Below are 18,266 nucleotides of genomic sequence, written 5' to 3'. Positions count from 1 at the left end.
CCTACTTAATTTAAAAGATAAAATAAAAAGAAAATATATTAGCTGACATTGTATATACGTACGTAACACCACAAAAGCATGTGAAATATATTTTGTTATTATTCGAAAGGCACAGTGATCAATGGTAATCACACTGCTAGATTTCATTGAAAAGAGTTGCAACTTCTGACCAAGTTCATCCCACACAGGACCAAAACTATCACCTTTCAACTCAAGTCTATAAAACTACTAGTGTAAAATAATTTGTGAGCGCCGAATTGTCAATTTTGTTCTATTTTGGCCCGAATGGTTGGTATATCTCATATCATTTAAAAAACAAAACAAAATAAAACAAATTCTCACAAATTCTGTCTATTCTATTCTAGATAAAAGATTAACAAAACTAAATTGTGATTTTACTATCTAAATATGCAAGGCCCTTAAAATGAGTTGACACAACAGCTCTCGGCCCAAAATGAATTGGGGTTCTCAGGATGAGCCCTTCACTTAAGGAAATTCCTTTGATTTTACAAGGCAGGGGAAAAAATAAAATCACATTGTTGAACCTGGGGACCAGAATTTGTGCTCCTCAGTGGGCTTGATGAAAGTGTATTTAATAGTGTAGTTGTTTTTTAAATAATTTTTTATGTCAAAATATATGTTAATAATTTTTTTATTATTTTTAAAAAATTATTTTTGATATCAGCACATTAAAACAATCTAAAACATACAAAACATATTAAATTTTAACCAAAAAAAAATCTTTTGGAAACACGTTCCAAACATATTCCTAGCATATCTCTAAAGTTGGTGACAATAGCTTCACACAGGGAGTGCGGCTGCGCTTTTTGGGGTGGGGGGAGGGGGGGAATCTTAAAAAAAAAAAAAATATTGATCCCACATAACATTATTCAGTCAAAGAGAATTTCACCCTGTTCATTTTCTGATTCCCAAGATTCTGACTAAATAAAATAGAATTTCTGCTACTCTTCCCCAACGTGTAAAGGGTTTAGCAGGCACTCAATTGGAATGGATGAGAACGAAACAAATAAATAACAAAACACAACATATTCCCAAACAAAATTTCGTTTTTTCCTGCAAAATATGGCCCTTCAAAAACTCTTGCCATTTATTTTAAATACCTAGACAGATAACTTTTGATTACATGCATCCGCCCAAAAAAATAAGCTGCTCGTCCAAACCAGCTTATTCAACGATAAAGAAACTGTTGCCGGAAATATACAACTGCACAATAAGTGAGATCAAATCAATGACTCCACAAAAATCAATTTCAGAAAGAAATAATCAACCTACATTGGACCAGCATGTAAAGGAATTCAGTCTATAAAATACCTCGTTCTCCATACAATAAACTCGATATTCTATTTACATGAAGAGCCTGCACATTCACTTGTGTAAGAGCAGCGCGTATAAAGAATATGCTCCAACAAGATAACAGGCAGCTGATATCCAAGCCTTGCAACACCTTTGGTGAACAGGTATCGGATTGTTGCACAAAAATATATATCACAGAACAATTAGGCAAAACAACGATTTTCATTTCCCACAAAAATCATGCTAATTCTTGCTATTTGAAAACTAGGCTTCCATTCTGTTGAAATCGTAAATTCTCGATGTGTGACTGGTAGAATGATCTCAATGCCTTCATATCATTACCCTGCACATACAGACATCAGAAGCACAAAGAAAAATTGGAGCAATTAAACCAGATCTGACCATTCGTACACCCATTTAGAGATAAAACTTCAATGATACACGCATCAGTTTTTGGTGATACTCATTAGCTGCATTCAACTTGTTAGCCTGATTCATTGAAATATAAAGCAAAGATGTTCAAAACCAAATGCTTGCTTCAAACAAACATTTCCAGGAACCTAAATTTTCAGTGCATGCAAGAAAAATCTTCCTAACAAATTAATCCTGAAATTTCAATAACAATATCTATGTAAGAGCTTAAATAACCAACCTCAGTCCTTTCTCAAACATACATGCTTGACACTAGGCTTGGATAAGAAGGTTTTGAGAGAAGGGAAAGAAAAACAGAGATCAAACCCTTCAAGCTTTGTCTAGAAGGGGCTTTATTTTAAGGGAGAAAAAGGGGATTGGAGGGTTTGACATACAATTCGCTCAAATGTTAAAATCCCAATACCCAAAATTCAAGGGTTAAAGGAAGGGAATTGAGTTTATAATCTTTGACTTGTGTTTCCAGCATTACACTTCAATCCTCTCCAACCTCCAGCGAAGAAAGATACAAATATATAATTAAACACCCTTTCAACAAGACAAGGAAAGTTAGATGACATTTCCAACTTCCTTCCATACATCCAAGGAATGAGAAAATAATTATCTTGCCACTCGTTATCATTCCCTTCTCTCCTTAAAAACCATAACCTTTCCATTCCCCCCTTCTTCCATCAAAATACACGAGAAATTACACTTGAAAAAACCTTTCAATTCCAAGACCATGGGCTTAAATCTTGTCCATAATGCATCAAAACCCAAACATCTGCACTAATCTGTATCCTGTAACCAGGGTCAAACTAAATCCCAGATCCAATTACTGAGTTGACAAAAGTCAGGGTGGAAATTCCGTGCAGGAATTTAGCACCAGGAAAGGCTCACCTCTGCATGCATAATGACATCAAATTTTATCCTTTGACTAAAATTATCATGTCACAAAAAAGTTTGGAGAACAATCCCCAAGTGGACCAGAGTTTGATCAAACTTATGAAATATATCCCAAAATGAATATAATCCCCCTAGACCACAGCTAAAATATAAAATGATTTGAAAACCACAGAAAAAATAAATACTCAAGGAAGAATAAAGGTGGGACAGATCCCACAATATATGTGGATGGACAAAATGCACTTCCACGCACTTCCACACACTTCCAACAACTTAGTAAGATATGGCGCGCTATTTTGTTACCTGCAACTTTTGGCAATATTGTGAAGCTAAATCTTGAGGGCAATGTGCAGAAGTAAAGCATTTTGTTACAAAATGAGCAAGAAAATCATCACCAAACTTCTCGTACATAACCTTCTGAGCAAGTACAATTTCTCCAAACAGAATGAGCTGCCAGACAGAATCAGAACAGCAATTTCAAAAACATTTATTAATAATTAGGCAAGAAATTATTCAACAAGCAAGCAACATCAAACACTCAATTATAAAACTAATACAAATGGGATGTGAATGATGATCAATAAGCTGGAGCAGAAAAGGTATGAAATGTGAATTGGGGAAAAAGACTGATAAAGTGCAACTTTCAAGACCATATCTTTGTTTTTAGAAGGAACAGCACTTATATCAAAATTGATCGAACAGTTCTTACAGTATTTGCATCATGGAACTCAAAGGATTTGTCAAGCACGCTGTCAAAACAACAGTTCATCGCAAAGCCATCGATTATAAACCTTTGGAAACCAGGTACCTAAATATTCAACTCCATTAGAGTGAAGAAAAGAAAATCCTTGACATAAAAGCCACTAAGAATGATATCTTAGAGGAAGACAAACCTTTTCTTCACCATAAGGCCTTGTACACCAGTCTTTAATTAACCTAATGAATATCTGCACGCACGCCTTAAGAGGGATAAAATGACACTTTAAGTTCACAACAACACTAATAATCAGAAGATCCAAAACTTCAGTGGGCAAAATAAAGGATGTATCAGATGCACCTTTCTCACAAGAATATCCTTGTGATTGCATGCTGAGTGCAGTAGCAAATGCATCATTTTATCCAAGTAGCCCCTACTCTTGGTTGAAAGGAAGACTGAAGATAGATCGTGTGTTGTTATCACATGAAGAAATGTGTAAAATGTTTTCTGGAGTTCTTGTAATTCACGAATTTCCTGCAAAATAAGTCAAGTGGTCCTTTTTCAAGATAGCACATAACATCTCAGCTTTAGAAAAGAATGTTGACAAGGGTTACTATAAATGAAAAACTCCTTTCACCATGATGAGAGAAAAAATGTGCTGGCGACTATTATGTTGCTTAAGAGGAGAACCAACTTTAGAAGTTTATCAAACAATTTGATGCAAACAAAAGTAGAAGTAATACAGGATAGCAGCTTGCAACACTCGGGAAAATAACCATCCAAGCACACATAAGATAACATTTGAGCTTTAAGCACCAAAACTTTAATAATGTCTGGGAAACTAATGTAATGATGCTAAAAATACATCCATCATTTGCTTAAAAGAGAATCTTGGGAGGAGAATGTTAACTACACCCTAGGGGTTAATTTAAATATCTATAGATAGTATTTTCATACCTCAGAACTGATTCCATCTCCTGAAGGCAATTCTTTAGTTGAGACTATCCTAAAGATTCTACTAGCAATAGCTGGAAAAACTTCCTCCACTATGTGATGCATCGAGGTGTTGAATTTGCATATAAGCTGATTGAGCAGAACAAGAAAACCAACCATTTCCTTTGGCTACAATAAAATACATAATCTAGAATCAGGCATTCATTTCACAAGAGAAAATGTAAAAAACGTTAAGACAATTAACATTTTTATGTGGTTTACATGTTCCAAAAGATGTCCATGTCGAGTTGCTTAAGTTTTCCCCATCACATTGGGAGAAACAGTCACTTTTTCCTAATGTTATCATAAAGAAGTTGAATGTGAGAAAACTTTAACATTTAATGCGTGCAATAGAAGTTACAAGATGGGATCATTTCCTTGTGTTACACTACCACATTCATGCAAGCTCAAGTTGGGAGTAAATTAAACGCTCTACTGCTACAAAACGTAAATTCTCAAAATGCACCTGCTCATGATGCAGGAAACGAACAGATTAGTTTTATGTGGCTTTATTCAATTCCATAATTCAGGAATATCTTGTAATTTCAGATTTGCAGGGGTATTTCAGTAATTTAATATTTCCTGGAAATTTATAGGTCATGGTTTCTATTTCAGTAATCGATAAATGTTTTAAGTCTCCCTGTATAGGTTCTTTTATCCTAGATGCATGACTGGAAAAAAAAAATAACCTTTATTTGGCAGTCTAATATACTCTCTTATTTAGGAACCCGGGTCCTTGTTGCACTAAGAAATTATTAGGTACTCCTAGTGTAGCTGATAACTATCCATGGATCCCACTTTTATACTAGTGAGGAAGCGCTCTTCCAGTAGTATCTAATAATCTCTTGTAGAGGGAGCATTAACCCTCTCTCCATGTATTATAGCTATATAGTCTTTCAAAAAGTGCAATTGCATTATTTCTAGAATTTATGCATTTTAGTATTTTACACTCATTCCAACTCGGTTTCCAAACTCCAATCCCTTTCTTCTTTAATCTAGACACTTCATTCCAATAGTGTCCAAGCCCGGGCCCGCTGTAAAACACTAGTAACAGAAACTCAAACCTGTCCTGCACCAGCTTTGTACCTGGTATTATTATATGACAATCAACATTGTTCTACTAATTCAATAAAACAAGGCCAAATTGCTTCTTAGTGGGTCAAATATCTTGACATGGCAATTCCACTGTCAATTGGTGAAGAACAAAATTATGGGGATTTTCCATGCTTGAATAATTTTGCAGACAGTTTTTAGGGCATTATCATAACAGAACTGCATGTAAAAACACCCCACCAAAACACGGACCCCTCCTAAACTTTATGTGGGTTTTGCAATCAGGTAAATTCACTGCTCCTGTCCCGAAACATCAACCATAGACCAAATAAGCAAGGTAAAAAATCAAAAATCTAATTTCATTATCATGCCAAAGAGCACTCAGGATTACTTAAAAATGAGAAGACTATTAATAATGGTAATCAACAAAACGCAACCAAAAAAGACATTTCATCAATATTAGATGTAAGAGTGGAATCTATAGACTGGGAATTGTTTTCTTTTTACCTCACTTTCTGCAAGCAATTGTCCCAATGCCTTTGGAAGGCAAGGAAATACAGATGCTCCTAAAGTATCTACCATACGATGAATGAAGGATGTAACCTGAATACAATGAATGCTATCTTTAGGCAATATGTAAAGCCAACAAAATATCCAAAAAAAAAAAAAAACCGCTTCAATGGCTCCATATCCAATTCTCACCTTATTCCGTAAAGGCTCTATCTTTGGAAATACAACAAGTATTTGGAGGAGAATGTCCAATGTCTGGATCACAAAGAGAGAAAATAAAACTTCAACAAAAAGGAAAGAGATGCAATGACAGAATTTCTGTTCTGGCATTTCTCCAGTTGCATCTAGCAGATCCTGGAATCTATTGATAGGCAATGTAACAATCCATTCTCAATTTCTCACCATAGATATTACAATAATGAAAAAATAGAAGACCTAAATTAGGAATTCAAAGAAAAGGAATAAAACAAGAAGATGGACGGCAGCACAGCAAAACTGCCATCCCATCAGTATAGGAGGTAAATGAATAAATACACAAACAGTCCACCACACTCTGAGACAAGGGGGGAAATATCAAACCAACCAGGCCATAGGCAAGATATCATGCATGACTCAAAAGTTCTTAATCGTAACGATGATGATGACAATTATGTAAGATCATAGATAGAGAGGGATTTGTTAACTTATTGGATTGCAAAAGGTGACCAAACCAGAGATAGCACGTGATGCAAGAAACAAAAACAAAAGATCTGAAATACCAACCTTCTTAAACATGACTCCTATTGCAGGGCGACTCGTGGTTACCAGGCGCTCACTAAAGCCCTGGGTCAGAAAAGGAATTTTCACATTGCATGTCTTTGAAGTTGAGACTCAAATGAAGAACCAAAAACTGGTGTAAAGAAGCCATAAACATGCTATTTTGTATCCAAGCAATAATGACAAAAAAATATAATCAGGAAAGTGAGAAAACCTAGTATGCAAAAAATTCATGTGATTATAAGCTGTCGATTAATTACAAGTGATTAAAAAATATCCACCCCATCACCAACAACAAAGTAAAATAGAATGAAAAACATATTATATTGAAGAGGGAAATGAGCATGAAGTTGAATTCAGAAAGCCAAAGGAAAAAGGAACCTTGCTGAGGGCATTAATTGCCATGATTATTTGCTGAATATTAGCAATTTTCACTGGAGATTCTTCTGGGTTCAGTACATTGGCATTTATGAGTAATGCCTCCACCTGGATCAAATAAGAATACTTCAGAAGCATTTATAAGAATGTCAGTGTAGATGCCATCAGGCCCGGGTGCATATTTGAGTAAGCTCTTCAGAAGCCATTCCAAGAACAATTTTAAATGCAAGTGTAAGTAAACCCATTAACAAATATGAGCAGGAGAAAGGAATAGTAGAATAAATATTTTAGTAAACTTCAAATCTAACTGTAACCTGATGACAAAGAGGAGTGAGCAACGAAGATAGATAATCAGATTGCTTTTCCGAAGGTAGATCTTCCATCCCAATTAATAGACCAATTGCCTGTGAATACCCACCACAAATATCAGAAGAAACCAAAGAACCATCGCACTCTATGGAAATTTTGTACATATTCAAAAATATCTTTTTACCTGTATGCCAATATATGATGCATGTCTCCATTTGTATGTTTATTCAAAACCAAAAGTTAAAAATTAAGAAGAGAACACAAGGCATAGTTCGAGTACCTCAAAGATGTGGATAGCATCCTCAGATCCTGAAAATTCATTCGATATATGATTCATAGTTGTAAACCTGGCTACTGTATCTTGGAGGCTCTGTCAATTTGAAGAATAACCAGTAATCAAGATCGAAGAATATATATGAGAAGTTGTATAGATCATTGATTACTATAAAACAAGAATATGGTTGCCTTACTACCTGCAAAATTTTCTCTATGAAAGGCACAAGCTTTGGTTTCAGCAACTTCACAACCCTCATGAACAGATAACTAGCTCTACGACTCACATGGAAGTTTGGGTGGTGTATTCCTCTCTCATCCAGAAATGCAACCAAAACCATGGGGACATAACGGGTATTCTCCTGAACAAACTTCATATATCTAGTTATAGTCTCCAAATACACAAGTGCAACTAACCTGTTAGAATGGCACGGAAACCTTGTCGAGAGGAGGTTTGGCACCAATTCATGCAACAGTCCACTTCCAGTTTTTATGGCTTCATCACTCAATGACTCTCCAAGTGCATGCAAAAGAGAAAGAGAAGCTTCCACCTCTTCAACATTTCTTTCTGACATGGATGAGATAGAACTGGCTAAAGAATTTCTGATAAATATTTGAGTAACATCTGGAGCCACACGACCCACACTACGCAACAGCAAGAATAGATCCTTTCTAGATTCCGCCATCCTTTCTTCCTCCTCTCTCCCGATCTTATCCAGCATATCAAGATTATCACGGTAGATAGGATCATAACGAATTCGTGCACATATCACTTCCAATATCTGACCCACTTGACGCAGTTGTTTCTCCCTCAATGGAGAAAGGCTCTTCATAGTGGCAACATAACACGAAAGGAATTGCACAATACTAAATGTGGTGCCCACCTCAAAGTTTGTCATTGCATAAAAAACAGATGGCAAAACTTCATTCAAAAGCTCAAGAGAAACACCCTTAGCATCGTCTGTATTCACCCATTTATAGCACTGTAAAACCTCAGCAGCATACCCGGTAATTAATGTAGCTACTTTTGATACCAACTCCGATTCACCATCTCCAGTTACCAACCCAAAAACCCTATTTATCTGAAGACTTTGCAATATTGATAACTTCGATTGGTGATCCATCCGCTTGGAAACCACAGCCAAAACACACCCAGCAGCAGCACCTTGAAGCTGATCAGATCCCCCATCAACTAAAATCAGCTGAAATAATAATGGAATAAATAGATCATTCACAATCAACCCAATATCAATCCATGAAATATACCTCCTCATCGAATCTAACACACCAGAACAAAGGTCCGGATCAGAATTCCAATACATAGATACAACGTCATACCAAAAAGCCACTATTTGTGTTATGCATTGCTGCCTCATGGCATCCTTAACCCGCCCTGCAACCCCCATCTCCTCAGATGTCCGTGGGAAATCTAAACTAATCAATTCATCATCCAAAGCATTCAAAATCCTACAGAACATATCAATAACCACCGCCCCTTTTCTCAAATGAGGCAAAAAATCAACAAACACCGAAGACCAAGTTAAAGGGTACTCAAAATAAACCAAAGCAACAAAAACCTGAGCAAGCTTATTCTTTATAAATGCAGGACCGCCCTCTAAAATCCTTACAGCATTATTATTCTGATCATCAATAGCCTCAAAACAGCACATAGAAAACACGGATTTCCTCATGAAATCCTTCTCTTGTAAACTCAACAGAGCATACTTAACCCTAATAAGCTCATGTAAAGTCTGTAAACACCAAAACTGAACCTGAACAAGCCTGCAAAAACACAACTTCTCAATGCAAAGGCGGCAAACAGTTGGGGTTTCCTTAATTTGCTGACAGAAAGAGACTGCTTGTGATTTTAGGGCTGAATCTATAGCTCCCGATTCATCAAAACTTATAAGTATTGCTTTTTCAACATCATCCATTGATTAAAACTAATTTACGAATCAAAAACCAATAGAATTTGAATGCTTTTTTAGGGTTTTGAGAAATTTAAAGAGAGCACGAGAGCCCAATACCAAAGTTTGAGTCGTTTCAGTTTAAATTTAAGGGTCATGAGAAGAAGCTTAGCTGACGGTGATTTCAGAGATCTTTTATAACTATGTGCGTCACTGGTGTGGGTTTGAGTGAGGGTTTCTGTGGGTTGAAGAGGAGAAATCCGTAGACCGTGTTTGGGTTGAGATTAATTTATAGTTATAGTTTAGCAAGCTTCAGAGGAAGGGAAGAGAATTGTGCTGAAAATAAATTAAAGTGTATAAAATTATAAATAGGTATTAAGAGCAGGAAGAAGAGAGGAGTCTGAGTCTAAGATATATCAAATCACTACCACTGTCCTTGTGCTGATAAAGGCAACGAATTCAAAAAAAAATAATAGAAGTTTGAATTGAGATTAATTTATAGTTTGGGAAACACATTTGTTAAAATGATAAACTTTGAAAATAAATTTTTATACATTATTTTATGTGTGAAAAAAATTATGTTTTTTTTCCATGATAGGAAGAATTTAGTATGCTTATAAAAATTAAAAGATTTTATCAAAATAACATTATTTTAGATTTAAAAACAAATCTTAAAACCACATTGCTTAAGAACTTTTTTTAATTCAGATTAAGGATAGTGTGGCAATATATTACTTACTTTTTTCTTGTTGATTTTACTTTTTATTCAATAAACAACATTTCTAATTAAAAATATCTTCTTATCATAAAAACAAGAAAAGAATTACATGAATAAAAAATAGTTTTGAAAAACAAATACATTTTTCATTTCACAATTTTATTCATTATTTTTTCTATAAATTTTTTTTTGGTTATATAACTAACAAAAAATAATAAATTATGAAAAGTATTCACAGTCACAGGTTTAGTGAGTTAACCCAAGTTGATTTTTTTATTTTTATTTTTTATTTTTTTATTTTTATTTTTTATTTTTTTAAATTTCATCATTCAATATTGTGTTGATTAATAGTTGTGCTTTTATAATTTATTTTGATTTATTTTTTATCGGGTCATCATAATCTTATGAACCAAGTCATGGATTTAATAGATTAACTCAGACTAACTCTAATTATTTTTAGTTAATTTTTTATTAAGTTATTCTGGTATCATGACCTGAATCACAAGTTTTACGGATTAATTTGAGTTGACTGAATTCATTTATTTTTGTGTTTTTTTTAATTTTTTTTTTCAAAAAATCTATACTTTAACATTGGATTGATTGAGAATTAGGTTTCATAATTTGTTTTGATTTTATTTTTATAGGGTTATTCCAGTCTCATGACTCAAGTCACGAATTTGGCATTAACTCAGGTTGACTTAAGTCTTTTTTTTAATTGAATTGTTTTGTACATCCTACAAAAATGGGTATATTGAGAATTACTCTTCATAATTTATTTTAATCTTCTCTATATAGGGTTATTATGGACTCATGATCAAAATTGTGAATTTAATAGGTTAACCCGAGTTGACCTAAATCAATTAAATATATTGTCGTCTTAATATTAAAAAAAATATTTAAATTTTTTTTTAGTTATACTATATTTTTATTATATATTATGGTTATCTTTAAACTCGTCAAGTTAGACGAATTATATCAAATTAATTCTTATATAATTTAAATTTTTCTCTACTGAAAAAAATATTAAGAAATCCTAAATTTATGTTTTAATATTTTTTTTAAATTAATCCAATCCCGATTAATGCTCCAGTGACGTCTAAAATGAATCGAGCTCTCACTAGCAATTTCACCCTCCCCCGCCACTAATGTTCTGGTCTTCTATTGTACTATTCCTCCCTTGTTTATTTTGATGCATTTATGTGCTATAAAAAATATCCTATCAAGTGTGAGATTATTTATGGATTCCACCAGTCTAATAGCTTATTATTTTCTTCTCTTGTATCCCAGCAGTATTTGTTTTTATAAGAAATTATTATTCTTTAGCAAATCTGTTTTTCTCTTCGAGGAAATTTGAGCCCTTTTATTATTGTCATTATTTTATTTTTATTTGAAATATTTTACTCTAATTATTTCTCTATTTTTATAGCGTAAAAAAGAGAGAAAAACAAAACAAAATAAAAAAATGGAAAAGCAGAAAAATAAATGGATGAAAGCCCTTGGGTCCGTACACAATACAAAGTGAAGGTCAGAACTCAAGCCAATTCTCCAGTCCAAACTAAGGCACCGTTTGGGAACGCGGCTGCGGCGGCGTTTCCAAAAAATTTGAAAATTTTTTGTTTTTACTAAAATTTAATATGGTTTGTATATTTTGAATCGTTTTGATGTGCTGATGTCAAAAATGATTTTTAAAAAATGAAAAAATATCGTTGGCATGCATTTTGACACGAAAAGTTATTTGAAAAGCACCCGCAACCACACTGTCAAACACGCTATAAGTGGAACCCAACGATTTTGAGCTCATTTCCGTTAAACTAAGAACAAAAACTCAAGCCGGTCATCTAAAAAGGTCCGATGTACAAGAGTTTTAGCTTTCAGATGAGTCCATTTCTTCTGGTTCTTCTTCCTTTTTTAATTTTTTTTTCTCCTTCTGGACCATGAATCGATTTGGTGGGAACATGGGGACAAAAAAAACATAAATGTTAGATCAATTTTTATAAACTTTGTGTGCATATAAATATTTTAAGTCAGTGAAGATCTCCATCATATTTTTTTTATTTTTCAGAAACTGTTTAATTTGAATCTTTTTTTCATAATTAATTGAATTCTAGAGTTCACATGCTCTGTCTAACAATAATTATTCATTGGAATTGACAAAATCACCAGCACAGTGCCTTGTGAATATTTTTCTTTTCCAAAAAACGGAAGAAGAAGCTCAAACTCTTGACCATATGGAAGGAATGCTGCATGAAGAGAGAAGATAAAATTCCATCGAAAAGTATGAAAATCATAGAAGGCGTTTTATTGAAGTCTATGTTAGGTCCCTCTCTGTCTTTCCAGAAATGAAGAAGTTCTTGAACATGATCACATGTGAACTTATTAACTTGGAAACATCAGAAGATGATTGTGTTCATGTTTATCTCTATCATGATCGCATCGAGCTTGAATATTGTAACAAGAAACTGATCGTGTAGTGTGAAATTTGATCTACTAGGTCCTGCTTGAAAATATAAAATCATATGCATCGATCTGTGTTTTTTTCAAAAATTTCATTCAAGTTCCTTTACTTTTAAGCTCTTCAAAAATTTGCACGTAGGCTGACTGGCTGAGCTTGTTTTATTTTATTTTTTGAAGGGGTGAAGAATTTTTTTTAAAAAAAATAAGCATGCGAGATATTATCAGCTAAGATAAATAACGAATCATTTATAAACTTGGATTTTAACCACCACCATGGTGGCTAGAAATGCAAGGCGATGTTTTTTTTTTGCTAAAAAACTTAATTTTTAAGTCATTTCAACACAACAACATTTCACTAACATCTCTAAAATACCTAAAAACCAACTCAAAATTGTTAAGTAATATTTATCTAATTTTATTTATTAAGGGTAGAATAGTATTTTCAGTTTAACCTATATATAATTCCTTTGTATTTAGGTTAACTTAAGTACTCATAATAAACAGATTATTGAGAATTATCTAGCCTCCTTTTATGTTTGATCTGAATTACTTTAACATGGTATCAAAGCCTAGTTGATCGAACCATTGGCTTGTTAATTTTATGGAACTCGCTGTCCTTGTAGAAATCATGTTCACCAATGTCAGAGCCACTGCTCGTATCAAAATCGTTATTATCATCCACTTCATTCCCTGTAGGATGTTCCAGCACGCTCAATGCATTCCTTTGAAGCTTAACTTCAGATTTATTTTTCAAAACATCAGACATGGGTTGTTTGACCTATTAAAAGATGGAGGATAAAGATCAAGTTTTGTGCTTGCGGCTGAAGAATTAATATCTGAAACTTTATTTTAGATTCTTCAGCTTCTGCAATTTGGTATTTCTGTTCTGTCTCTGCAATTGTTTTGGTATTTCGTCTTCTCTTCAGTTTCTGCAAAAAAAAATAAAAAATAAAAAAAATTGGAGTGATATTTTGTTTTCCGCTTCTGCAAAATCTAGTATTTCGACTGTCCTTCAGCTTCTGCAATTTGGTATTTCTGTTTGTCTTTGCAATTGTTTTGGTATATCGTCTTCTCTTCAGTTTCTGCAATTTGGTATTTGAGTTAAGTTTCTGCAAAAAAAATAAAAATAAAAAAATTGGAGTGATATTTTGTCTTCCGCTTCTGCAAAATCTAGTATTTCGACTGTCCTTCAGCTTCTGCAATTTGGTATTTCTGTCTGTCTCTGCAATTATTTTGGTGTTTCGTCTTTTCTTCAGTTTCTGTAATTTGGTATCAGCTTCTGCAATTTGGTATTTCTGTTCTGTCTCTGCAATTGTTTTGGTATTTCGTCTTCTCTTTAGTTTCTGCAATTTGGTATTTCTGTTCCGTCTCTGCAATTGTTTTGGTATTTCGTCTTCTCTTCAGTTTCTGCAATTTGGTATCAGCTTCTGCAATTTGGTATTCTGTTCTATCTCTGCAATTGTTTTGGTATTTCATCTTCTCTTCAGTTTCTGCAATTTGGTATTTGAATTAAGTTTCTGCAAGAAAAATAAAAAATTTGGAGTGATATTTTGTCTTCCGCTTCTGAAAAATCTGGTATTTCGACTTTCCTTCAGCTTCTGTCATGGCATCTACTACCAAAGAGATTGTTTGGTTACGTTGGTTACTTGCTGATGTGAGAGTTTTCTTTTCTCATCCTACTCCTATGAATTGTGACAACCAGAGTTCTATTCAGATTGCTAACAACTCGATTTTTATGAGCGAACTAAGTACATTGAGATCGATTATCATCTTACTCGTCATCATCTCAAGTATGACACCATTACTTTGCCTTTTGTTCATTCTTCCTTGCAGATTGCGGATTTCTTTACCAAGACGCATTCTATATCTCGTTTTTATTTTCTAGTTGGCAAACTCTCGATGCTTGTAGATGCCGCATCGTGAGTTTGAGGGGAGATGTTAAGTAATATTTATCTAGTTTTACTTATTAATGGTAGAATAGTATTTTCAGTTTAACCTATATATAATTCATTTGTATTTAAGTTAAATTAAGTACTCATAATAAACAAATTATTGAGAATTCTCTAGCCTCCTTTTATGTTTGATCTGAATTACTTTAACAAAAATACCCCAAAAAAATCCAAGAACTTGAAATTAAATTGGGTTAGTTTCGACTTTATCAACTTTGATATGTTTTTTCAAGTGACTTTAAAGTTCCATCAAGCTCCTCGCATCTTATAAAATTTATGGACACTAAGAAAAACTAATTTGATGGCAAGAAAATGGCTTAAACAACAACTTTTTTTTCTCTTCGCTAGAATGCAACAACTTTATTTAATTATGGACTGAAAAATACTATAAATAAACTTTTATACCAAAAATAATTTTTAAAAAACTTATAAGGATCTAAATTATATAATTTATATTATTTTTAAAGATTAAAATTCTAGGTGTGGTTTTCACACGCAACTCTTACAAACAAGTACTAATTAAAAATAAGAAGAAGAAAAGTGAGAGAGTTTAACCTCTCAATAACATAGATTTTTTTTTCCTTACATGAAAATGTTTAATTGATTTAAAGCGTTGATTTGTAAATCTAGAATTAGTATAAATCTTTTGTCCAATGGGATGAGGACGGGCACTTCAAATGGCTATTTTATTACATGCATGCACTTGCAAACAAAAGATCTCGAGAAGATAAAAAAGAGAACTATAATCAGCAAACTATTGGATTTCTTTCCCATGTTGTGTATCAAACAAACTAAATAATGTTTTTTTTTTCTTTCTCCTCTTTGTTTTTGATAAGAACAAACCAATGATTTTGATACGAGGAGGAAAACAACAAATGAGAGGCATCGTCTGATTGAAGGGTAGCGTACCCGCAAGCGCAAAGTCCCCCGTCGCCAATTCAAGCACAAGCACGGATGAGGCCTCCACGTTCTGACGACACCCTCCCTCGTACGCAAATATAATTGGCTTATTCATGCATTCATTGACACGTAGGAAGCTTGCTTGGAATGCTTTTCCTTACAAGATCAGTCACCAAGGGAGGACTCATTGAGATCTAATCAGTTAGAGAGAATCTACCACTTCACCCTTCTGTGCTGTCGGGTATGTATTTATTGAGAGTGTTTGAGAAGACAGTAATAATTATTTTTTAAAATATTTTTTATTTTAAAATAATATTTTTGAATGTAGTAATAATAATTTTTTAAAGTTTTTTTTATTTGAAAATATCTTAAAATAATATTTTTTTATTTTAAAAAATTATTTTTGACGTCATTATATCAAAACGATCATAAAAACATAAAAAATTTAATTTTTAATAAAAAAAATATTTTTTTAAGAAACACAATTCCAAATACATTCCAGAACAGCTCTTTAAACTTTTAATCATACCTTTGATCTTAGGTATTGTTTGTTATTGTAGTAGCGGTTGTTTTTTAAAGTGTTTTTTGCTTGGAAATATATTAAATGAATATTTTTTTTTAAAAAAATTTATTTTTTATATTATCACATCAAAACAATCTAAAAATATTTAAAAATTATTTTTTTTTTAAAAAAAAGCATGAATTTACCGTATAACAAAGACACCCTTGCATTGCCTTGCATGAATAACGAAGTTTATTGGGCTTCCACGATGCTACTTGCATTTGATCAATAAAATAACCATTAAAAAAAATCCATGCGCAATAAGTTTAATTGCGTGCGTTAGAAATTAAGCCAGCTGAATTATTTATGAGTTCTTTTGATATTGTTGAGCTATGCTGTGTCGGGGTTAATGCATCGGACTATGCTACGCTATATTAAAGTAAATAGAAAAAGTATAAGAAGTCGGGTAGTGAATTACTATTTTTTACAAAAATTCAACTTTTTAAAAAAAAATAAATTTTTTATATGTTTTAAATTGTTTTAATGTGCTGATTTCAAAAATAATTTTAAAAAAATAAAAAAATTATTTTAATATATTTCAACATGAAAAACACTTTAAAAAATAACTATAATCATACTCTCAAACAAGCACGGTATACACATGCTGGTTGTTTTGCTTTGGCTGCAAGTAAGAATTTTTTGGGATGTTTTTTTTATATTGTTATTTTTAGTCTGTAACTTCACTATTTTTTTAAAAAAATGAATAATGTGAATGTTCCTTAAAAATCAACAATGTGAAGATTAAAAAATTTACACAACAAAAGATGCCCTATTATTTCAAGATTTTTATTTTATTTTTAATTGGTATGAATTTTTTTACTTTAATATAAATATTGTTTCTCATCAAATAATATATTCTGGAGGATCTAACTGTCGGAATATATAATTACCAAACATTTTTATTTTCTAACATATGCTTCTACTAGCAAATTCATTACAGCATAAAAATAAAAATAATAAAATATTTCATTTTTAATTGGTCCAGGTTTTGAACTTTAATATATGTTTTTCTTCAAATAATATATTACAGAGGATCTAACTTTCAGCATCTATAATTACCAAACATTTTTAGTTTATGATTTATAATATATAATTTTTTCATAAAACAAATTAAAGGATCATGATTTACCGAATGACTTATTTATAAAAATTACAATAACAACTCATTCATTAGAAAAGAAATATTTTTACTGGACTCTTAATTTCTAAGAATAAATTCATAATTATTTATGTGTAGTCTGTTGTTTGCATGCTAGTGGAGCTAGGATAATCTTTTAGGGCGGGGCAAAACTAATATAACAAGATATAATTTTTTTAAAATCTATCATACATGAATTATAAATATAAAAACACAACATGATTTAGTTTTATACAAAGAAAAGTATAAAATGATACAAAATTTACTACAGACAAGATCAACAATGTAAAAACTTATTATAAATATAGAACAGCTTGTGTACGAGCTAAGAGACTAAGAGAAATACCAAATTAAATCAATGATATGAAATTAATTTCATCTTCATAATAGATCCACTATTTTAATTTTGTTGATCTTCATTCCCATCAAATATAAACATAAAAATTTATAAGAAACAATAGCTAAAACGAAGCATTATTTTTGTTTGATGAATTTTTTGAAATAAAGTACAATAAAAACAAAATAATAAATAAATTTTTTTACATATTTATTTTAATTGTGCTTGTCGTTCTTTCATAGAATATAAAAAATAGATTATCATATCTATTGAAAAATTTTCAACAATGTCTTTTTCTATATAAATAATCAAATAATCTGTAAGAAATCATCCTCCATCCACTTGTGAAGTCTTGTTTTACCAATATTCATTGCTGAAAAAGCTTATTTAGTTGTTGTCATCGAAACAAGAAGAGTCAAAATAAGCCGAATCAATTTGTCAATTAGTGGATAAATTGTTGATTTTCTAGTTTATACCGATCCTTGGCATAAATCAGCAATCAATGACAAAGTTTTTAACTTTGGATGATTTAGTATATCAAACTCATAATGATGCAACTAGAATCTCAACTAAATTTTTTCTTGGTCAGAAAAATCTTAGGATAGAACTTATCAACAAGTCTGCATATATCTTCAACATTGAATAATGTATAGGTATTTTTTGGATCCAAAGTTGCGCTCAACATAAGAAGCTCGATTGTCTGC

At 32.2% G+C, this 18,266-nt stretch overlaps 1 protein-coding gene across 4 annotated transcripts; it reads right to left on the bottom strand.

Moving 5' to 3' along the window:
- Positions 1-894: 894 nt before the first annotated feature.
- LOC133680940 (exportin-T-like) lies at positions 895-9,920 on the bottom strand. 4 transcript variants are annotated; one of them, XR_009836404.1, is made up of 14 exons: positions 7,798-9,919; positions 7,605-7,694; positions 7,330-7,419; positions 7,019-7,123; positions 6,644-6,703; positions 6,074-6,136; positions 5,879-5,974; positions 4,283-4,447; positions 3,686-3,859; positions 3,522-3,587; positions 3,338-3,436; positions 2,932-3,078; positions 1,333-1,657; positions 895-1,224 (listed from the first exon to the last, which is right to left on the bottom strand). XR_009836404.1 is itself a non-coding variant. In XM_062103990.1 (13 exons), exons 1-13 carry the CDS (start codon positions 9,529-9,531, stop codon positions 1,568-1,570), a joined length of 2,979 nt encoding a protein of 992 aa, XP_061959974.1. In that variant the 5' UTR covers positions 9,532-9,919; the 3' UTR covers positions 895-1,567. The 4 variants fall into 4 exon arrangements, 1 of the variants encoding a protein (XP_061959974.1); XR_009836405.1 differs by having other exon boundaries at positions 3,522-3,575; XR_009836406.1 differs by lacking the exon at positions 4,283-4,447 and having other exon boundaries at positions 7,798-9,920.
- Positions 9,921-18,266: the final 8,346 nt, after the last annotated feature.

This window comes from Populus nigra, chromosome 1 (genome assembly GCF_951802175.1).
Source record: "Populus nigra chromosome 1, ddPopNigr1.1, whole genome shotgun sequence".
Taxonomy (NCBI): Eukaryota; Viridiplantae; Streptophyta; class Magnoliopsida; order Malpighiales; family Salicaceae; genus Populus; species Populus nigra.
This window is presented reverse-complemented; position numbering and strand designations above follow the sequence as displayed.

What these genes read in the sequence shown, in the direction of transcription:
- LOC133680940 (XM_062103990.1), bottom strand. Translation starts at nt 9,531, where the DNA reads ATGGATGATGTTGAAAAAGCAATACTTATAAGTTTTGATGAATCGGGA. An exon ending in ATGCTATCCACATCTTTGAG is followed by an intron (nt 7,420 to 7,604) that starts GTACTCGAACTA and finishes GGGTATTCACAG; the next exon opens with GCAATTGGTCTATTAATTGG. An exon ending in TAGAGCCTTTACGGAATAAG is followed by an intron (nt 5,975 to 6,073) that starts GTGAGAATTGGA and finishes CATTGTATTCAG; the next exon opens with GTTACATCCTTCATTCATCG.